We start from the raw sequence: 22,556 nt of genomic DNA, 5'->3' as shown, positions 1-22,556 counted from the left end.
TATTTTTCCGAATACAAATAACTTTTTCGTAATATCTTTTGTACATATTTGAAATAAAAAATGAAGTACACAATATAAAACATAGCAATTACATGTCAATCAAACAAGAATGAAAAGTCGAAAAATGTGTAGGAAAATAACAATTAAGCGACTAAGAAATAAATAATTGAAACGAGAAAATATATTCAACATAATTTCTTATTAAAAAAAAAATGTAATTAACAAACATGCTCGAATAAATATGAGCATGACTGGCCTGTGAAATAAAAATTGAAAAAACGCTTTCCATTGATACGATAACGCTCAAAAACAATGATAATACGTTTCGCAGCTCATAAAAAATAAGATGAAAAAGAAAAAAAGATCTTCAAAAACTATCCAGAAAAATATATTTTGTATAAACATACTAAAACTCAACTGATACCAAAACATATTTCATTAATTAAAACTTAAAGCTTTATCGGCACTCCTTTATCAGCAGCATAATTTTGTTGAGTAAGCCTAACATTAAGGTAGTCATCATTTCTTGTCTTTTTGGATTTCTTTCGTTTAACAATACATACAACAATTACAACAACCACTACAACAACTGCAACAGCGCCTATGACAATTCCTGCAATTGCACCAGCAGTCAATATCTTTACAATAATTTCTTCCTCTTTTGACAATGATGGCATCACTGGATATTTCACACATTTATCATCCCTGCTTTTGTAATATCCATTCGCACAGCGAGCAAACGCACATTCACTTGTAAACTTTCCTTCTTTGCATGGATTTCCATAAACTGCATTTGCGACTTCACTTGGAACAGTACAGGAGGTGTTCACTTTCACCTGCCAGTCATAGCACACATCAAAATATTTTTCACATTTTCCAAAAGAGAAAGATATCCTTTTTCATCTCTTGCCTCATCAGCGTTGGGGTAGTATGGATACGCCTGATCAGGCTTCACTATCTTGAACTCAAGCTGTTCATCTTCCTTCTTCCAGTCAAATGAATAGCCAGTCATCATCGCAAAAGTCAACTCCGTATTCTGGTGAGGGAATTTTACAGGCCAGCTTTCATCTGGTCCGGTTTTATTTCGAAGTGCTTCAATAGTCGATGAACTAATAACGTTTCCAGCTGCAAATGATGCAATATCATAATTTATTTCTTTGCGTGTCAATTGCCCTCCAATTCCGATAACTTTTGCCATCTGCGCCTCTTTCACATGCTTCAAGAATTGAAAGCATGTTGAACCGCATTCACCGTTAGTAAAACATCAAATCATTTGGATCAAACAGATTCTTGCCATAAAGTGATGATGGAATAGTAGATCCAACAAATTCATACAAATATCTGTCGGAGTTGAGTGAATATGAACCACTCCATGTTTGGCTGCATTCTTTGCCTCCAACTATTGTCTTCTTTGTTGTAGTCGGTAGCGCCAGCACATCGTTAACAACGTCCAATGTTTCATAGTCTGTGTACACCACAAGCTTTTTATCTGCCATTATTGAAGCAATATAATCTGATGCATTCCCTCTCACAAAGTTGTAGCGTGGGTTTATGGGGAAAGTTTCTGGGAATAAGAAATGATACAACTGTGCTCCCAGATAAATAATTCCACCTCCGTTATTTCGCACATCGATAACCATTTTGTAATTGTTGTTTTTCACTTCACTAACAACATCAGCAAAGACCTTCAAGAACTTTACCATATCTTCGTCGGAAGAAGGACTAAAGCTCATAATGTGTCAATATCCAAGCTTCCACTCAGGAATGGTAACACCATGAATAATTCCTGGAAGCGTTCCTATTTCTTTCACACTAACTGCATTCGTCATGCGCGAAAGCCTCGCTTTCGACTCTTCGGCCTTCTTTTGATTTTCATCATTCATGATTTTCCTTATTGTCTGGATCGCTGGGGGAAGCAGTTGATCCAATGATTTGTGCAAAATTCGATCCTTCATAAGCATCTCGCGAAGAGACTTGTTTCCCATGAACTTCTCATATGCTTTCACAAACTTTGTATCATTCGAATATTTTTCTCTTATTTCTTTGATCTTTATCTCATTTTGTTTCGCCAGCTGCTCTTTGTTCATTTTCGTAAATGACTCATACTCTTCAATAAGTATTGCCTCCGCCTTTCTTGATGATTGGAGCATTCGATTATTTAAAAGAGAGCTCTCTTCTTTGGTTGTTTGATGCTCGTTTTCATTATTTGCTGAATGTTTATCCAATTGGCAATAGTTGTCGTACAACAAAGTTGACCCAGAAATCTCAGCAGTTGACAGACCATACCAATACAAAGGAATCGTTTCTGTTCCGCCGTCCGCTGTTTTCAGTGTAACATTCACGCTTCCATCCACAATTTTATTGTATGTTGGTGAACGCACAGCAAACATTTGATCCAATCCATAATTCAAACGTGCAGCTGGCGTTCGGGACAATGGAACATTTTCATCGCACCATCGAGCAATAGTAACTTCAGGCTTTTCATTCGCAACCTCATTCAAATCTGTCATTGTGATCTTTGTGACAACTCTGTCTTTAAAACTCCTTCCCATTTCTTTAGCATAAAAATTAGAGAGCAAAGAAATGTACTCTGTCAACTTTACAGTTATTTCTTCTGGCTTTGAAAAGTCTGGCACTTTAAACTTTAAAGTGTAGGCAGCGCAAATACGAACGGCTGAGAATATGGATAATTGTAAATAGTATGAGCATCTTTCAGCTTTGCGAAAGCTGTGCCAACTGCATTGTGGAATTTAAGCCCAGATGAATATTCGTTCTTCTCGATTTTGTCCAGTTCGCCAAGAATATCAATTTTATCGTTTTCAAATGGAGCTGGCGGGTTGGCAATTGTATCTCTATATGCGTCCATGGCCAAGATATCTCTGACAGTCTTCAAAGTGTTGGAAGCCTCTGTTTTATCGTATGGAAGCTGCTTCAAGCAGTCAATCATAACATCAGCTCGCATCGGAGTCATTGGATCGAACATGCAGACAGATGGATCCTCTTGGTATTTTGGACGGCCCATTGATGGGCGTTTCTGACATATATTGTCTCTGTTCAAATAGTAGCAACGCTCACAGCGAGACAACTTGCATTGACTTCCATCGAATTTTTGGTTAACACACGGATTCCCAAAAACAGCATGCTTGTTGTCAGTAGGGATTTGGCACTCATAGTTGTCTTTCACTTCCCAGTCATAGCACTTGTCAAATGACGACTTTACTTTTGTTATTGTATCTAAAATACCAGAAGGCGTGAAATCGGTTATTTTATCGGCAAAAATTGGATAGATTTCATCTGGACGTATTATTTTGAACTCTGGTAGCTCGTCTGGTGTACTCCAATTAAAGCTAAATGAAGTAGTTAAAGAAATTCTGATATTTGTCGTCTCTCTTTGCACCTTTCCTGGAAACGAAGGAAGTGGTTCGTCGTTAGTCAAGTTGTTGAACATTCTGTTTGCTCGCATCGATGCGGCTTTTGGGCGCATTTCCTCGACGTACGACGTTTCAATCACATTTCCACTGGCAAATGAGGCAATATCAAATGGAATCCCGCTTTCAGAAAGTTTTTCGCTGCCAAGCCCCGCAACTTTTCCCAGCTTCTTCTCCTTCATTCGTTTCAAGAACTGAGCACAGGCAGATCCACATGTCCCATCGCTCAAAACTAAAATATCACTTTGAGCATACAACCTCGCATTTCGATACGCTAATGGAACAGCAGATAACAAACTATTGACTGTTCTTTCAGAATCCTCCACGTGCTTGTACACCCATTCTTGTGAACGCCCCTTCCCTTCATCTCTTATCGCAGTGAATTTTGTCTTTGGCTTTGCCCAGACATCCTTTATTATATCTTGTGAAACTGGCTCGGTTACAAATTCAAATGGTGGCTGTGAAACTTGGCTTATGTATATTTTGCTGAGTTCGGATGCAACCACCAATCGAGTTGGGAAGATTGGATATTCCTCAGGGAACAACAGCATGAAAAGCCAATCAGACAATATGATGTATCCACCTCCGTTCCCACGCAAATCGATTATGAGCTTGTATCCTTTGGCTCTTGTTTCTACAACGCTTGTGATGATAACCTCCATAAATGAAGCTATTTCTTCATCACTGCTTGGTGCAAATGTTCCAATGGATAAATACCCCAACTTATATGCATCAACCACTGCAGCAAGAACATTTTTGTCTTTCTTCAAAATGGTCAATTTTGGCTCGCCTTCTCCAGCACAATCAAAATCTTCAAATTCACCATTTTTCTTCATTTTTTCTCAATTTCTCTTTGATTCTCGCTTTAAACGATTGTTTTCGATTTCCATTCTTTTGATGCTCATCGGATAACGCAAATTGTTGAGAAATAATGTTCTTAATGCGAGAAGAAATCTCTTCTTCAATAGGATGCTTCAACTTTTTGGGAATTGATATGCTACCTGGCTTTCTGACAAATAAATTCTTCAATTCAGGAGATTTCCAGATACCTTCATAAATCTGCTGGAATAATGGATCATCCTTATGAGCCTCCATCACTGCTTGATAATGTTTCTCATCTTCTTCAAAGGATTGCTGCTTAAAGCTATTAGAGTTTGATGTTAAATTATTTTGCACTTTATCCTGAAGTGGGCATTTAGTGTTCAGCATATCATTAACATCTGTAATACCTATAACTGCTGCTCCATAAAAAGGAACATTAACGGTTTGCTCACCATCTGTATTCTTAACTGTAATCTTAACCGCATCATTTGGGATTTGCATAGAATAAGGAGTTCTTATTTCAAAATCTGTATAGGTCAGTGCATAAGCTAATCTTGCAGCTGGTGTTCGTGCTCCCTTCACATATTTATCTGTCCATTTAGCAATTGCCTCTTCGGGTTTCATATTTCCAGATCCATCCAAATCCGGAAGATCAAGTTTAAGGACTTGCTTTCCAGCGATATTTGTCCCACCACTTTCAATAAATTTCTTTGTGAGACCAGTAATTGAAGATTCGGCAACCTTAACAACAATTTCTGATGGTTTTGAAGCATCAGGAACTTCAAAAACGAATCTGAATGGAAATATATATGCGAACAAGCTCGAGCATGGGAAAATGTAATTTGTATGTGTATCTTCAAGATTGTTAAAGGCAGTTGCGATTGCTTGGTGATATTCCAATCCATTGGCATATTCGGTATTTTCAATTTTGCTCCACTCTGCGAGAATATCATAACGTTTATATGGAGCTGGAGGATTAACCATTGTGTCTCGATAAGCATAACTGTTGATGTAACTTCGCACCGTCTTCGTTGTTTCAAGCGTTTCTCCATCTCCTTTTTTATACTGCAGTTATGAAAAGAATTCACAATAATTTCAAGAATTTTGAAAGAAATTTAAAAAAAATTAACAAACTGGTAAATGCTGCAAGCATTTTGCAACACATTCTTTATCTACAGGCTCCACACTCTTAAATGTACAATCATCTTCAGCTACCAAAACACTAAACACGATTGCAAAACCTATTAATGACATTTCGTTTATTCAAAATCTAAAATCGATCCATCCCATAAGTATAATTGCATTCATTTAATATTTACCAATACTTAATTTGTTTTGATCAATTAATATTTCAAACATAAACCAAAATCAAATTAATGACTTAAAAAATAAATGGCAATAGTGGATAAGAACGACACCAAAGAATCTTTGAATTTTCATTATCTTTTTAAATATCAAAACAAACTTTTAATTTTTTCGATGTTTTTTTTCAATTGAAAAGTCGAAGATAACGTGTGTTACAAAATTTCTTTGCCAACAAATCTATCATAAACATATTTTTTCCCATTCAGTATTTTGTCATCTTCCGTCATTGCAATCGCATCTCAAGCAAAATCAAAACAGAAAATAACAATCAGCACACATAACATCATGAACTTATTTTCTATTCAGTCTGTTTCTTCTTCGTCGTCCTCTTCTTCGTCCTCTTCTTCGTCCTCTTCTTCGTCCTCTTCTTCGTCCTCTTCCTCTTCCTCTTCCTCTTCCTCTTCTCGTCTCGGCTCATCTTCTGAAGATACGCTGTTTCATCATTTTCCCACTTCTCATAAATTACGAGCTTTCGCAGCTTTTCTTCCTTTCTGAACGAGGTGTTGATGTTGTGTTTGTATCACTGCTACTGCTTCTTTTGTCATCGCTGGCGCTTAGAGGTTATGTTGTTGAGCTGCTGGTGGTGATGGATGGGGATATTGCGTGTGCACGCGATGTAGCGCTTTCGGCAATGCATTCGGTTACGCTGGTGACGTCCTTTCCGTAGCTTGCAGTGTAAGTGGGCACAAAGTTGTGAAGCAAGCGGATCTTAGCGGAGGCGGATGTGAATGCGTTCTTTTCGATATTCGATCAATTTGAGCCGTTGCAGCAGATATGAAAATCGTCTCAGTTGAAATATTTGGTGGTGAAGTTGGACTACGAAGTGATGGGGAGAGGGGTTGCAGTGTGTGAAGTGGGGGGAGATTGTGGAGAAGGAACTTGAGGTGGTGGGTCTGAGGATGGAGGATGTGGTTCTGTCGCCTGAGGAGATTGCGCTGGCGGTGCTGGAGAAGTGAAAAAAGGCAGAGGAAGGAGAAGGAGAAGCAGAAGATGGAGAAGAAGAGTCAGAAGTTCAATGAACAACTGCAAATGATCTGGGAGGACGAGAGAATGTTGAAGATGATGAGCTGGTTGCTAGAGCAGTTGCAGGAGAAGGATAAGATCATCTTCATAAGGGAGAGGAAGATCTCGGAGCTGAGATAGAAGAACAACGCAGAGGTGAAGGAGCTGCAGGAGCAGCTGGTGGCAATGAAGGAGAAGGTGGAACAAATAGATATGGGAATTGAGAAGAAGAAGAGCCTGAAGCAGCAGGGTGGGATGGTGAATTTGGATACCAAGAGGTCGATTTACAAGGTTGAAGTTTCTTTTTGCTTTCCATTCTTTGTTTGTGCCCGTGTGTGAACGGATGAATCCGTCTTCAGCGTAGTTGATCCTGCCGTCGGAGCTGTGTGAAAAGTGCCAGGAGAAGTTTGCAGCAAGCATCGGGGATGGCAACGCGGTGATGGTTGGGTCATACACGAGCTGGAAGTGGGTTGGCATGAAAGTGGGGAGTGGAGTGAGTGTTGTGGGAGATGCAAGCAGCTGTGGAGCAGAAAACGCTGGGAAAAGTGATGTTGGATGAGTGGATACAACTGTGAAGCAGAAGATGAGCCAGATAAAGTAGGAAACGAAGATTCTGACAAAGCTGCTGAAAGTGCATGTACAAACAACAAGCGAGTCGAAGTTGCCATTCAAGGAGGAGATTGAGAAGCAGAACTCAGAGATTGCGCAAAAGAAGCAGAAGCAGAAGAAGAGCAAATCAGTTCAAAAGGTGATAATCGGAAAGGAAGAAGCTTTTTTTGTTGAACTTTGCAGAGATGCGACTGCTTGTGAGGTTTGTGGGGTAGGAGTTCAATGAAGACAAGCTGCTGTTCTTCTTGTTCTTCAACATCGTGCTTGAAAGGGCAGTGGAAATGAAGATCAAGATATTTTGGGGGGAATTTGAGAAGATTCAGTGAAAGGAAGGAGTGGCAGATGCGTCTGTGTTTCTGGGGATTCTGCAGAATATCAACTGGGCAGAAGAAAAAATGATGAAAGGATTCGATGAAAACGTTGTATGATTCTATATGTTCTGGTGATGCATTGAATTCTTCGTCTTCGTCTACGATATCAGGTGCATCAAGAATTCAGAGATGAAATCTCTTCTGTGTGTGTGTGTGCTATCCACAAATACCACAGGCGCTATCGCAATAATTCTTCTGAGATGCATCACATCTGTCGAGATGCTTTCTGCCATCGTTTGCATCGGTGCTGGAGGTGTTCCTGAGCAACGATTTCTTCACACTGTGCCTGATGCATCCAGATGTGTGTCATGCTGCCAACTGCAGATCTCCTCTATTCCTGTCACAGAACAACTCAGTTGTGAAGACAGTCAGTCTGTGATGGATGATCAGGTGCAGGTGCTTTCGGTGGTGTCAACGGAGGCAGGGCTGAATCGAAGTGTTGATGCTGTTGCAATCGACTGTGGGCGCTGTTCCGGATGGTGATGATGCTGGTGCAGCAAGTGGGGCGGCAGCTGCAGAGCGAACGAGGTGGGACGGCCAATCTGCTTTGGGTGCTGCTGGGGAACAGGCAGCGTTTGGACCTGTTTCGCAAGCCAATGGCACGGCAGAGCAAGGGATAGAGGGAGGAGTCAATGTCTTGTCATGCATCATCAGCATCTGCTTCTTCAGCACAGCACGAACATGTTTTGAATTGCAAAGTATTGGCTATCAACAACATGCAGCTGAACTTTGCGTGCGCATCGAGTGTGATCCATCCTTCCATTTCTCCTCTCACATTTTCATCGATGTTGTAATCTTCATCGTGGTCATCTTATTTTCCATATTCTTTCTCTTTTTTCTCTCCTTTCTCTAATTGCAATCAATTCCTTTCAAAGTATTTCTTGAAAGGAACAAATTCTTCATAAACATAGAGAACGAATGATAATATTTTCACATATTACTGAACAAAATGCATTAGAAGTTGTTGAAGAAATAGAAGGAGAAGGAGAAGACGAAAAAAAGTTTTTTTATCGACTTTTTCTTTTCAAGTTTCGCTTGAGATTATAAAATTGTCAAACTTTATTGCAAATTACTGACATAGTCACATATTTTAACGAGACATTTAAACTCTAATTTCTTTCTTTCTTTCTTTTTTATTTTCATTTTTGATAAATGTGCATTAACAATTTAAGAAAAAGCATCATATTAAATTTCAAATCCAAAAGAATAAATACATTTAGCTTTGAAAAATCTTTAAAGTCTAAATGTCACATATTGCAAAAAGATTGTGATTGCTCTCATAGCATTTGCAGACTCCCCTCTCGTTGTGTCGCTTTCTCTTCAGGCTTTCAAAAGCAGCGCACTCAACGGAAAACAGAAGGAATGCATGCCAAGGAGTGAGAAGAAAATCTCTCCTCAGCAGCCACTGTTGAGCAACAGTAATTAATATTTTTTTCCCCACAAGCAGCAATAGCATTATCCCACCCTCATCCTTGTCCGTTTGCACCCTTTTCTTCTTCTTCAAACTTCACCATTCTTTTCATTGCAATCGATCAGTGAAGGAATTGTTTGGAAGAATATCTTCTCAAAGAAGAAAAGAAAAGAAGAAGAAGAAGAAGAAGAAGAAGCTTGCCACCTATTTTGCAGCATCTTTCGGCTTTGCTCACCATGTGGGTGCTCACAAAATAGCATCTGTTCTGAACAAGCTCAGCAAATGTTCATCGGAAACTCATCGGTTCAGCAGCCCATGTCCAACATCCGTCCTTTCACTTCTCTTGTTCCATCTTCACCTTCAACTTTCAGCTTCTGTATCCGTCATTGCTTCTTCCACTTCCGCTTCCACTTCCACTTTCATTTTCCCTCCTCAGATCAATCGCATCTGGCATCGTAACCATCACAGCTCCAGCTGGAAAATGTCCAATCAACTCTCGCTTCACTTCTCCAAGCGTCTTCCGCTCTGATGGCTGCCCTGCCCAGCAGCACTTCACAAGCTCGCTCCAGCTCGCACACTCAACAGCTTCCAAGTTTGGCCTCTCTCCATTCACAATCTTCTGCCCTGCCACCTCTGCCTCATACTCCCCAAACGGGATCTTCAGCGTCAAGCACTCCCACAGCATCATCCCAATTGAAAAGGCAACAGATTCCTTTGTTGCTCCCATCTTCTTGTTGATCAACAGCTCAGGCGCCATCCACCTCAGGCACTCTTTTTTGAAACTATCTTCATCCTCAAAGGCTGACGAGGGCAGAGAGTCACTTTCATCATCATCATCACTTGCAGATGTCACAACTGTTGATGAAGAGACGGATGATGAATCGGAACCATCAGACAAGAAGTCTGAGTGCATCACAATGCAGATCACCATATGCTCAGAGAATAAAACAATGTGCGGGCTCAGATTGGCAAGAGAAGAGAGCGGATTGTCCATTTCATCAAAGGAGTGGAGAGCAAGGTTAGCCACCCAGAACAGGATCTGCGCAGCCGTATATTCTCTCTGCTGCAGAGTGCCTATTTCCATCTCTTTCTTCTCGTTCCTCCCGTGAAGCAACATGAACAGAGAATCCCTCAAGTCTACAATCAATTTCTCGTGAGGCGATGAACATGCCATTGCATCCACCAGATTCGACATCGATGAGGTGGTTGGACACAGAATCTCCGATCGAACAAACGTTGAATCTGTGTCTGAAGTGTCTGTTGTTGAAGCGGATGAAATGGATGGTGATGGTGTTCTTTTTCTTGTCTCTTCTTCTTCAACCATTTCCAATGCCCAATCAGGAATCTTGTCTGAGTCTCTTCCCAAAATATATTCTGTCGAACCACTCTCACTCAAAAGATGCTCGGATGATTCAGAATGTTGCATATTCGTATCATACACTCTCTTCTTCATTCTCTCATCATTCTTCTTCTCTGCCTCCCGCTCTGCCCTTTTCCATTGCTCTTCCGGTGACATCTCCATTGTCACCATCTCAAACGCCTTCGGATCTTTTCTGATGTTATCATTCACAATCTCTCTCAGATCTTCTGCTTCATTCTTCACCTTCTTCCATCGAACAATGAATATTATTGATACAATTAACAGTATCACCACGATCACAATACAAACAATCAAAACCCATGAGATTTTTCCTTCTTTTCCTCCTTCAGAAAGATTTTCATCTCCATTCACTTTTGTTTCACTTTTGTTCTTCAGAATGAATGAATTGGAAAAACTTGGTGCTGCGGGATCTCCATATTGAAGTGACACAGAAACTTCTGTTTCATCTTCGATATTTCCCAGCTTTTCTGTTGATACCCATGAGTGAACTTCATTCTCTGAGACAAACCCATCTGTGTCAAAATCGTATTTCTCAATCTGCTCTTCACTGCCCCTCCTGAAAACTAATCTCAACATCAGATTGCAAGGCAAAAGAAGCTGCCCTTTAATCTTCAGCTTTGACGCAGTTCCTTCATCTTCTTTCTCCACTGACTCTAGCAACGGAATGAAAAATGAAGAAGTACATTCCCCCACAATTCCTTCCATTTCACAATTCTCACTCACGATCCATAAGGATGAATTTTTCACAGCTCCATCACCTCCCTTCAGGCTCCTGATGTTCAACATTGCATGGTCTGTGCAAATAATGTTCCGTCGAGCTGATGGATATCCTTTCACTGACGGATCATTCCCCGAAAACATGCTCATCATCACCCAAATATTCCCACTTGACACGGACAATCCACCAACTTCCGAATTCTTGATCGTTGTATCATTTAGTTCCACATGAGAATGCACACAATCAACAAGAGATCCGTTCCATTTGCACAGTTCATCTCCAGCACTCGAGCAAAGTCTGTTTGTGTTCCTCTTATCTCTCTTTTTTTCTCCATCGAAAACACTCGATTCTATAATCACATTTGAACATGAACTTATTGACAAAACTTCTCCCTTTTCATTTTTCGTGTTTGTGCAGCTTCCAAATGTGCTGTTTCGAATTAGCAGAGGAATGTGTTTCGATTTGAGTCTTATTACACTTCCATCCAATGAAGAACATGTTATATTCTTCATTTCTGCACCACTAAACTCTAACATTCTTTCTCCTTCTTGCTCCCAAACTTGTTCACCATCATCATCAACATGAATGCACCATCTTTCACAAGTGACATCGCTCATTCCGATCTTCTCCATCAAGACACTCTCACAACCACTCTGGCACTCGATCAGACAGCTTGATATCACATGCAACGAATCAAACTTGATATCAAACAACTGAGCACTCCCTCCACCAAAGCTTAGACAAATAAAGGGAAAGTCACTCAATTGTTCATCTGATTCCAGCCCACTAAAGCCACATTGGCTCATCAAGAAAAAGCCAGACTCAACTGCGAAAAGCGTTGAATGTTGAGGTGGTTGTGAGGTTTGCACCGCAAAAACAAGATACAAAACGGACACAACACCTTCACTTCTCACAACTGCTTCAATCCCTGGAGCAAAAGCATTCTCCATCACAGCAACAACACCTTTCTTTCCAGGTGCATTAAGAGCCGTCAGCGTCAAATCATGGAGATCCACCTCACTCATCAACTTCGACTCTTCATCCACAAGCATCCTTGCTTCCACATCTCTCGTCACATGACTCAACCCATACTCAATGGACAAGCATGGATTCGCCAGACTTCCACAATTTCGCTCATTCTTTCCGTTCTTTTCCAAGGCACTCGACAACACAATACTGTCAGACTGAAAGATTGCGATGATGCTCATCAAATCAATCGGCTCGCTCGTGTGCTCCGTTCTGTCTATCCCACAGATTGCATTCAGTCGCACATACACAGACTCCCGCAGATCCATCAGAAACTGTGTCTCATTTATCTGCCTGGAGATTCGATGGCACTCAACATATATATCCCGCCCTGCTTTTGCACTGTTTGCACTGAAGTTCATGTTCACAAAGCAAAAGTCAAGATCCTCTGTCAGTCTCGTCGCAACATACACACCCCCTCCTCTCCCCTCCATCGAGCACCCGCACCTCACCATCAAGCAATCAACCATTCTCATAACTCCTCCTTCACTCAGTTCAAACAGGCACACTCCACCTTTCATCGACTTATTCCCCAGGCAACCCTCAAATCTGCTTCCATTCACCACCAGCTCTGCTCCTTCACTTCCTTCACTGATCATTCCACTCGGCTCAACACCATTGCCGGTGATGGATGAAAAAGTGGAATTGCATAGAGACACAACACAACCCTCATGTGATCTCTTCACAGATTCCTCCATCGCAAATGTCTCCACAACAGATCCGCTCCTGAAGCTCACTGATGTGAAGACAATCTCATTAAGATCACACTCAACACCATCTCCATTCACAAGCAGAACACTCTCACAAAAACTCGTCGATTCACAGCTCAGTCGACAAACAACCATTCGACCCTTTTCCATCCTCACCATGTTGATGTTTCCTTCTTGTTCAGGTACCTCTTTCACACTGAAAGAACAATCTGTAATATTCAACATTCCATCCTCGTTGATAATCGCTGCCTTCTTTTCATTCTGTAAACTTGACTTCACCAGCAAGTTGAGCATTTCGAGCAACAAAGCTTTCCTGTTCTTCACATACCCTCCACTCCCTGATGAATCGCTCCTTTCAAATTCTAATGTTGCCATTTGATTCTCATAACCATCCGCATTTGTTATTCCATGAGGTGAAGCAGCTTTTCTGCTGACAAGAGATGCAGAGGCGATGACCATTTCTGAGAGATCAAATCCATCTGTGATCTTTGTCTTTTCCCAAATGAATATTGCCTTCTTTTCAGCTCCCACCTCCAGTTGTTGCATCCCTTTCCAAAACGAACAGCATGGATCCCTTTCGCTCCCACATCTCTTCACATCAAATCCCTTCTCTCCAACATATATATGTCCAGAGCTGAACGAAACAAGAAAACGGAACAAGTCTGTTGCCTCATTGAACACATCCCTCCCCTCAAATGCATTTTCATCATCCTTCAACGATTCGAAATCAAAGTGAAAGACTCTTTCACTCACTGTTCTGTTCAGATCCCTTTCCACAACAAAAATGTTTTTCCCTCTCCATGCCTCATTTCCATCAAACACCATCTCTTCAAACACAAATGGCGTTTCCTGATTCGCTTTGCTTGAGTCTACAAACAAAAACCCTCCTTTGCTTTCCTCCTTCACACACCGGCATCTTACTGCTGTTATGTTTTTCATTTGAAGCCTCGTGACAACTGAGTCGAGAATGACTCTCATTGCTCCTCCTTCCTCACACTCACTTGAAATCCCTTCCACGATGCATGAGCTGATGTTTATGTCACACTGCAGCACAAAAGGGGTGTTCACAAACTGAACTGTTCCCACAGCACACTCTCTCATCTCAACTTTTCCTCTGATCCCGTTGATCAGACACACATCCACCTTCCTGCTTGAACTGCATTCAAACAGGCACTTGCGAACAATTAGAGCTTCGCTTTCACTCATTGATGAGTATGTGATCAGGATCTCATGACCACTCGAAAAGGAATACGGAAGAGCAAACACTAATCCAGCAAAACGTAATGCGCCTTGCCCAGTTATCACCGTTTTCCCTCTCTCTCCTTTGATTTCAGTTTTGAATTCAAGTCGACTTTTCTCTCCAGAATCATTCGCGGAAGAACCTTCTGAACAAATTTCACATCCCGTCAATTCATATTCGTTTTCAACAAATGTCCCATCTGTGATGACAACCCTTTTCGAATCCAAACTGCCCTTCACATTCTCAAATCCTCTCCAAAAAGACAAGCATGGATATGTCTCACTCCCACAGCCAAGAACATCACACCCTTTCTTGCTCACTCGTATTTCTTCTGATTCATACTGAACCAACAACAGCTTCAGATCCACAATTGCTCCTCCAAAGTTTGTCTCATCGCTTCCTGCAAAATCCACACACACCCTCCCTTCCTCATCAAATAGCACTTCTTCAAAACAAGTGCTCTTCATTGATTCATTCAAATCCACACTTCGAACAAACATATCTCTCCCAGCCCATGCAACGTTCTCAGAAAAACTCACATTCCCAAAAAACAAAACTCCATTTCCAGTCATTTCAGCAAAAACACTTCCACCCCTTCCGTCATTCGTATTTGCCGAGCATCCTTTGAGTGTGCTCGATCTTATTGTGAAAACTGAGTATTCATTCATTTCGCTGTTTATCATTCCACCATCTCCTTCATTTGCCAAACATCCAACAAAATAACAATCATTCTCCACTTGTAGCTTGCTCCCTTTTGCCATCTGAATCACTCCTCCTTTCTGCGAACTGCTCTGAGTGATGTTGGATGAGTTAATCATCATCTCTCCACCTTGTCCAATAACAATTATCCCTCCACCTTCTCCGCTCACTTCACCGACTGATGTGTTTTCAACACTGGCATAGCACTCTCCTCCCACACAAACCATCCCGCATCCTCCTTTGAACAGCATCCCAGGCACATTCACAGACACAAAACCAATCTCTCCTCCTCTTCCATTCACAATCCATTCCCAGCACTGTCTTTTCTCTTCTCCAATCTCCCCGAATGCACAGCTGGTAATTGAAAGTTTCCCACTCTCCACGCACACGAACTCATCAAACTCACTTTTTTCCTCAGGAAGCCAGATCCTCAGGCTGCTCAACATCAGATTGTTCGGCTCCAACGATGATGAAAGCAACAAATGCCCTTCTGCTTTCACATTCATCACACTTTCACTGTTCTTCCCTCTTATTGCCAATGGATGTTCTCTTCGCTCGACTTCCTTCTCCAGGTCTGCTTTCGTCTTGATTTGCACAATCCACTGGCTCTCATTCATCCGCCCCATCCCATATCCCACATCTCGACAAAACCCTTCCACACTGAACATCCCACAGTTTGCATCATTCTTCCCACTTTCATCCACAAACACTATCTCTTCATCCCCAGGGAACAGATACGTCTTCAGAGATACACCTTCATTGCTCCCTGCTTCTCCATCCCCAACCCAAAAGTTATTCTCTCCAGTACCCTCATCAAACCCTTCCCAAACAATAAGTGTGATCATTGTTCGTGGCGAAGGACACACAACATACACATCCCATCCAATTAACCCCACATTCGATGCAAACACATTCCTTCTCACCCAATAATTCACTTCTGTGCTATCAATGTTAATGAACAGCCCACCTCCTTGTCCACTCTGCTCTGAAACAATATTCTCCTTCACAGTATTGTCATCAAACTCCATCCTGCCACTGCCGCTCAACGATATCATCATCCCCCCGCCTTTCCCGTTTCCAATCAATGCCCCGCAGTTTGTCATGTTGCACTGTTTCATCTTGAATGAGCACACCTTCCCCACTTTTCCCTCAATTCCCCCACCATTTCCAATCTGCCTCTTCCAGTCACTCAACGATGTATTGTCCACAATTGTCTCAGCACACTCATCGATAGAAAGCAACGCACAGTTCTGCAACAACTCTGAACCTGACACTGAAGAATCATTGATCCACATTGAGCACAGCCTTCCCACCATCAGCCCCTTCTGCCCATTGCAACTCACAGAATCAATGGCCATCCCACTGAATCGCCCCCTCGCTTCATTCCCTTCAACCACAAACATCCCATAATTCCCCAATTTCACATATCTTGCTTCAAAATCCACAACTTCCAACGTTCCTCCCTCAACTCTCGCAAAATTATACTCAACACTTTTTGTTTCATCACTTCTCCACACACATGAACAGCCAAGCATTTTCATTGTTTTCTGACCAACAAAGAACAAATTCATTCTTGCAATTGGAACAAATTCAATTGGCGCCTCAAAACTCACATCGCTAATCTCGATATCCACAAATGATTCAACAACATTTGATCCTTCTCCTGTGATGTTCTGCACAAACTTCGTTTGAAGGCTCTTGTCAAGACCTCGCAAAATAATATTCTTGTTGCTGAAGGAAAGGCATTCTTTGAATGCAAATGAAGGATAAATATGGATCTCAGTCACATTTTGACTCGATTTGATCCGGTGGGAAAGAAGAAATCCAACACTCTCACAAGGCACATCTCCAAATCCACATCCTGAATGATCAAACCCTTCATCCTCTTTTCCTCCAACATAACCCCCATCCCCAATCTCCCTGAAATAGACCTCAAGAGGAATCCGATATTCTGTTTTGGTTGTCGATTCCTCAAATCCCATCAGATCTTCTCTTTCCATTCCTTCCATCTCAAACTTCATTGTGCTGTTGTTCACAACAATGTCCAACTGCATCGCATCCACAAACATATTCCTCCCTTTCCAGGCACTGCAAGTCTCAAACGTCAGCTCTGAGAGTGTCAATACGCCACTCCCATCCAACAGCTCAAGAAACATTCCCCCTCCGAGCCCTCTTCCTACACTCTCCGAGTCTTCAGCCGGAACAGAACAGTTCTTGAATCCAACTTTCTCCATTGCCAGCTCAATGCCCGCATCCAACACCACAAGCAATCCGCCTCCTTTCAGGCTCATTCCTGCTTCACATGCTCCACCAATCGTCACATTCCTCATCCTCACAAACGGATTCTCCCCACTTTTTCCTCTCAAAGTCATGCACCCTCCATTCCCATTCATTTTGCTCACATTACACAATACACAATCTTCCATGGTAATTTTTCCTCCATTCTCCACAGTAAATCCAGAACAGCCATGGAATCCAATCCCATCTTCCAAGCACACACCCTTCATCGTCAGATCCCCGCTGCAAACATGAATCACGCTGAACTCAACAAATGCCCCTTCTTTGTCTCCCAAAAACGCAAATACGCACTCTGTCAACTTCAGATTCTTCTTCGAAATAAGAAAACTGCAATGACTTTCCTTCATGGAGAGTGGAAGTGCAAACGAAATGTTTTCAAACCTGATGTTGCTCGCACACTCCACAAGGCCTTCTTGCTCCACATCTCCATTGTCATGAACATCAACCATTATTCCAGGGCTGATCTGAGAGGTCACACTCATGGCAAACAGTGGAAAGGAAAACTCACCATTTATCGATGATCCCGATTCAAGCACCACAGACTCCACATTGCTTCCTGCTCGTCTTCCAGCACAATAATCAACTGTCAAGCACGGAAACGAAGCAAATCCACAATAATCGTGATCAGTTCCACAACTCCCATCAACAACCAGCTGCGTTCCGACTGAGCACAGAAACACATGAAGCGGAATAACACATGATTCGTTCCCATTTTCCATCCCGCTCAGCTGCAGTGCATCTGTTGGAATCGTTTTGAAATCGAAAAACTCGAATGATGAGCGATTGGTCACTTCTCTAAGATGAACACCTCTCTCGCACCAAACAAACGCATCCTTGCCATATCTCGCATCATTCTTTTCCAATGACCCAAAAGTCACATCCCCTCCAATCTCGAATTTCAACGGAACCTCTTCCACCCTGATCATCATCCCCCCTCCTCTGCCATTTGCCCCTTCACCACTTGGTGCTGCACAACCATCAAAAGCTGTTGTTCCGTTGATGAACAGTTCGTTCTCTCCCTTCATTTTAGCCATCATTCCCCCACCACACGAGCTGCTTCCAACCACACCACACCCACTGAAGTTGCACGAATCAATCGCCATTCTGATTTTCTTCTTCTCAGCAGATATGCAACCCCCATTTCCGCTCTCTTTTTTCACACCCACAATTTTGCATTCACACAGCACAACTTCACATTCCCCATCAACCCAGATCATCGAGGAAGATGAAAACTCAATCCCAGTTTCACTGATGAACGATTCCATGAACATCCTTCCCCCTGTCACCCTCACAATGCTGAAGCTCACTTTCTGCTCAGAAGATACATCAATCAAGGATGCTGAGCAACATTTCATATGAAAAGTTCCTGATGAACACGAAATGAACGATGCTGCAGCTCCCAGATTCGCTGGAAGATAAAATCCTATGTTGGCTAATTCAGTCTGATTTTTCACCATTATCATCCCCTCAGATGTTGCTGAATCGACCTTTGCCACTTCAACCCTTTCTCCCACAAGCTCGCAGCTCACATTCCACTTGCAGTCTTCCATCTCAACAACTTCATTCAAAACAAAGTTCGGATTGAGGATTATGGTGCAATCACTGCTCGGAAACTGAACAGAACTCATGAAGTTCATCGTTTCACAAGGATAACCGTCAAACCCACAGTTGTTGAAATCCTTGCAATTCCTTCCCCCAACAAACCCTGGAATTGGAAATGGATGAATCATATAAATAGACAAGGGAATAATGAAATCCTCATCACTGCTTTCGCTCCCCATTGCATCACTGTCATGCTCTCTGTTTGCTTCAATGCAGCTCTTGAAATGTTCCTTTGAAACAATCCTCTTCAAATCATCCCCAGAAACAAACATGTTGTTCCCTTTCCATGCCTGGTTGTTGGCTCCAAATCCCAAACCATCAAAAACATAACCTGCAGCACCATCATCCACTCTGAGATACACTCCTCCTCCTTTTCCTTTCAACCCTCCCTCATTTCCCGCAGAGCACATATCAATTGAGCAACCCAATGTTGCTCCTATCTTCAGTGTTCCTCCACTTCTGACAACAACATTCACACCTCCTCCGTTTCCCTTTTCACTTCTGCATCCCCTCCAACTCGCATTCTCAACGATAACCACTTTTCCAGAGTCAATGACCCCGCTCACTGCTCCTCCATCTCCATTCATGTTAGTGATCCCTGAGATGTCAACCGATGTCAGATTCAGCTCACACGCTTGCCCAACTGAAATCAGCGATGCTCCTGACACATCGAAATCACAAAAAACCACATTTTCCATCTTTGTTCTGCCTTCTTTCAAATCACAAGCTGCTTTTTCAAAATACGATTCTTCATATCTATCTCCCTTCACAACAGCTTCTCTCACACTCAATGTTCCTGACGAGGTTATTGTGAAAAGCGATGACAGTCCACACGATGAGAGTCTCGAATGGACCAAAGTCATTGCTGACAGCTCCAGACTTCCACTCGTTATTTCAAACAGCCCTCCTCCATCTCTTGTCACTTTCGAATACAGCACCGTTTTTTCTTTGTCTTCTCCACTTATCTCCACACTCTCGCTCCCAATCACAATGCTTTCTTCTGCCTTCTCTCCTCGGTGAACAACCATCGGCAATTTCCCTAATCCTCTCCATCTGCTGTCGAAGGTGTATTTCAGCGTCAGACACAAAAACGTTTCGTTTCCGCAATTAGCATCGTCGCTTCCACGCTGAGCAGATGAATGAAGCTTGGCCATCGGCTTGGGTGAAGGTGGAAAAGGAATCCAATTTTCATGGCCTGATGCTCCATTATCAATGAACAAATGTGGTTCAATAGATGTTGAGAAAGTCTCCACAAATGACTGTTTTGTCAAATTACTCCAGTTTTTAATTCCATAAATATCATTTGCATGAGTTCCCGTATATGAAGCTTCATTTCCCGAGAAAAAGCATGTCACAAATGAAACATTGAAAAATGATGCTGCTTCGGATGGCTGTGAAAGATAAATGCAGCCCATTCTTGATGCATGATTATCCTCAAAAAGACAATCGTGAAAAGAAAAATTCAATCCATTATATACAATTTTCCCAACTCCAGTTTCATAATTTTTGCTGTTATGTGCAAAAACGCATCCAGAATACAACGCACCCTTGTAGTTATCACAAAACTGCACAACTCCTTGAGCAGAAGGGCTGCTCAAAAACCGGCAATTCAGAACGGAAAAAAAGACTCTTGAGCGAAGGCAAGCTGCTCCTCCTACATTTGCTTTGCAATCTGAAAAATTTGTTTCTTCCATTAAAATCTGTTCATCTCCCGAAATATACATAGCTCCACCATGTTGATCAATAGCTTTTGTGCAATTGCATTTAAAAAATATGCACACTCTTATTGTCAAAGCAGCACTGCTGAATATTGCGCCTCCTCTTTCTTCGCTTTGAGAGCAAAAACTGCATCTTATAAAGCTGTGATTGCCAGTTGACAGCTCTTGCCTCGTGTTGAAAGTCGAATTAACTGATGTCGCTAAAAGAAGTCTCTTTTTCCCAAAAAGAGCATTGTTGTGATCAAGCGCATTCAATTTGAAGATGCATGATTCAGTTCTAATAATTGAGCCTTCGTCAGTATTTCCATTTCCTAAAATTTTCAAATCTTTCCAAATTGATGATTGCTTCTGAAGGGATCGATTCGAAGAATAAGTTGAAGAAGAAAAAAGAGAAGAAGAAGAATAACAAGGAGATGGAATTTTGCTTTTCTGCAGTTGAGTGATGTTGATGAATGAACAGCCCTGAAGATGAGCACAATTGCTTCCTTTTCCAATGAGAACAAACGAATCCTTTGCAACGCTCAGCGAACAAATTGAACTCTGCTCAATCAAAAAATGAGTTTCGCTCCCTTCGCACAGCGGACTTGTAACGTGTGCAGGGCTTTGTGAGCCACTCATTGATATGTTGAAAATACTTACATTCGCTGTGGAAGTCTTCGCCAAAGAAGAACAATCGCAGCTGCTTCTCACTTTGCAGCCCTCCAAAACAAGTTCTCCATTTCTTTCTATTTCAAACACATTTGCGATATTCCAACTTCCAAGAAGTGATATTCTCTCAAAAGTCGCAGATCCATTGGAGAGAAAACAAAAACATCTGAGCTCAGTCAAATCTGTCTCATCCTCGCCATGATTGTTAACCCTCTTTGACAATTCTGAAACTTCGTCTTCCACTTTGTTTTCTTTTATATCTTTGCTGTTATCCCCAATGTATCTTTCTGACTGGAAAATTTCATGACTTTCAATCTGTCTGTCTTGAACTCTCTTAAAATCGATAACTCGCTGATCTTCACAAAGATTCGCAGCCACAGCGCAAAACACCAGTAGCATCCAACTAATGTGGCAACGCTTTTCTCTGGTTTGGCAAACAAATTGATAAGTATCTTTTTTCATGATCCCCAAATTCATATCCACTTTTTTCTCTTTTGATCAAAAAATAATCAGATCTTTGATTCTTCTGACGTTCCTTCTCTTGTGATGAAAATGTGTCGTTTCATCGCTGTGATTTAACTTTTGAAGGCATTTATTTCAGGAATTTGAAAAAGAATGTCCACGACACCGATTAGTTATTTCACATCCAGTTAAAAACTTTGTGATTTTTTACTCAGAAGGAAATTCGAAAATAGGGAAAAAAGAGTTCGTTTGGGGGGCTGTTTTCTTGAACCATTGTATTGTTGCAATTTATAAGCTGGCTGCTCAATGTCTGGACGAGATTCGGTTAATTTCTGAAAAGAACTTTTTGCTTCATCAGCGCTGCTTGCTCTTAAAAGATATCTGGATTTTTGAATGCTCTTTTCTCTTCTAAAGCAAGATTTTCATGTTTTATCAGCGTTCAGAGAATGAAAATTTCAGAAGTGTTCCTGGAGCATTTTTTTTAATTCTGAATTATGTGGTGTTGCAAAGCGAAGAAAGAAAATACTCAAATTTTTTTCCATTTTGAATACTGCATGAAGAACTGCATGGGTATCGAGAACAAGAGCCATTTTGTTTGAAAGATTGTTTTAATGAGCCTTTTTTCATATTTTTCTGTTGAACAGTCCATAACTTGTTTTGCTGAAAATTGTGCTGCACAATTTCAAGTTTGAAACAGTTTCCTACATGAACAAGACACATGGTATCATTGCAATTTACGGTATTTGTTGAAAGAAAAGGCAGAGATCAGAAAAACGCATTTGACTGTTTGAATGGAAACAAATTGAACATGGTTTGGAAAAACCAGAGACAAAAATGAATTGAAAAAGAATGGAATGGAAAAGGTGAAGCGTTGCAAACTTGATTGAGACAAATTGTGTGAAGTTGCAAGCAATATTGAACTTCGGTTTAGGAGCGGGTGTTTCGCTGCTGCAAAATGAAGATTTCGAACTTCTTGTTGGTTTAATTGCTTGAAATGTCATTCTAATGAGTTTCGACATGTTTGCTTCATAATGTGCCTGTTGGCT

At 41.5% G+C, this 22,556-nt stretch overlaps 7 protein-coding genes across 7 annotated transcripts; 2 read left to right on the top strand and 5 right to left on the bottom strand.

Moving 5' to 3' along the window:
* Nucleotides 1–449: 449 nt before the first annotated feature.
* On the bottom strand, nt 450–1,198 carry MONOS_3573 (uncharacterized protein; the record flags this gene model as incomplete). The annotated part of the gene is made up of 2 exons (XM_067873581.1): nt 450–804; nt 855–1,198. The coding sequence occupies 2 exons, from the start codon at nt 1,196–1,198 to the stop codon at nt 450–452; spliced, it is 699 nt and encodes a 232-aa protein (XP_067734642.1).
* Nucleotides 1,199–1,253: 55 nt separating this feature from the next.
* MONOS_3572 (uncharacterized protein) lies at nt 1,254–1,703 on the bottom strand (the record flags this gene model as incomplete). The annotated part of the gene is made up of 1 exon (XM_067873580.1): nt 1,254–1,703. The coding sequence occupies one exon, from the start codon at nt 1,701–1,703 to the stop codon at nt 1,254–1,256; it is 450 nt and encodes a 149-aa protein (XP_067734641.1).
* Nucleotides 1,704–1,739: 36 nt separating this feature from the next.
* On the bottom strand, nt 1,740–2,552 carry MONOS_3571 (uncharacterized protein; the record flags this gene model as incomplete). The annotated part of the gene is made up of 1 exon (XM_067873579.1): nt 1,740–2,552. One exon carries the CDS (start codon nt 2,550–2,552, stop codon nt 1,740–1,742), a length of 813 nt encoding a protein of 270 aa, XP_067734640.1.
* Nucleotides 2,553–2,644: 92 nt separating this feature from the next.
* MONOS_3570 (uncharacterized protein) lies at nt 2,645–5,504 on the bottom strand (the record flags this gene model as incomplete). Its single annotated transcript, XM_067873578.1, has 3 exons — nt 2,645–4,239; nt 4,430–5,315; nt 5,385–5,504. The coding sequence occupies 3 exons, from the start codon at nt 5,502–5,504 to the stop codon at nt 2,645–2,647; spliced, it is 2,601 nt and encodes an 866-aa protein (XP_067734639.1).
* A 217-nt stretch (nt 5,505–5,721) lies between these two features.
* On the top strand, nt 5,722–6,282 carry MONOS_3569 (uncharacterized protein; the record flags this gene model as incomplete). The annotated part of the gene is made up of 2 exons (XM_067873576.1): nt 5,722–6,049; nt 6,174–6,282. Exons 1-2 carry the CDS (start codon nt 5,901–5,903, stop codon nt 6,280–6,282), a joined length of 258 nt encoding a protein of 85 aa, XP_067734638.1. The 5' UTR covers nt 5,722–5,900.
* A 1,444-nt stretch (nt 6,283–7,726) lies between these two features.
* On the top strand, nt 7,727–8,080 carry MONOS_3568 (uncharacterized protein; the record flags this gene model as incomplete). Its single annotated transcript, XM_067873575.1, has 1 exon — nt 7,727–8,080. One exon carries the CDS (start codon nt 7,727–7,729, stop codon nt 8,078–8,080), a length of 354 nt encoding a protein of 117 aa, XP_067734637.1.
* Nucleotides 8,081–8,718: 638 nt separating this feature from the next.
* MONOS_3567 (uncharacterized protein) lies at nt 8,719–21,543 on the bottom strand. The gene has a single exon (XM_067873574.1). It carries the CDS (start codon nt 21,523–21,525, stop codon nt 9,376–9,378), a length of 12,150 nt encoding a protein of 4,049 aa, XP_067734636.1. The 5' UTR covers nt 21,526–21,543; the 3' UTR covers nt 8,719–9,375.
* Between the last annotated feature and the right edge of the window lie 1,013 nt (nt 21,544–22,556).

This window comes from Monocercomonoides exilis (genome assembly GCF_001643675.1).
Source record: "Monocercomonoides exilis strain PA203 chromosome Unknown scaffold4-2303458, whole genome shotgun sequence".
Lineage (NCBI taxonomy): Eukaryota > Preaxostyla > Oxymonadida > Polymastigidae > Monocercomonoides > Monocercomonoides exilis.
Note: the sequence above shows the minus strand (reverse complement) of the source record. Positions and strands in the feature narration are given on the sequence as shown.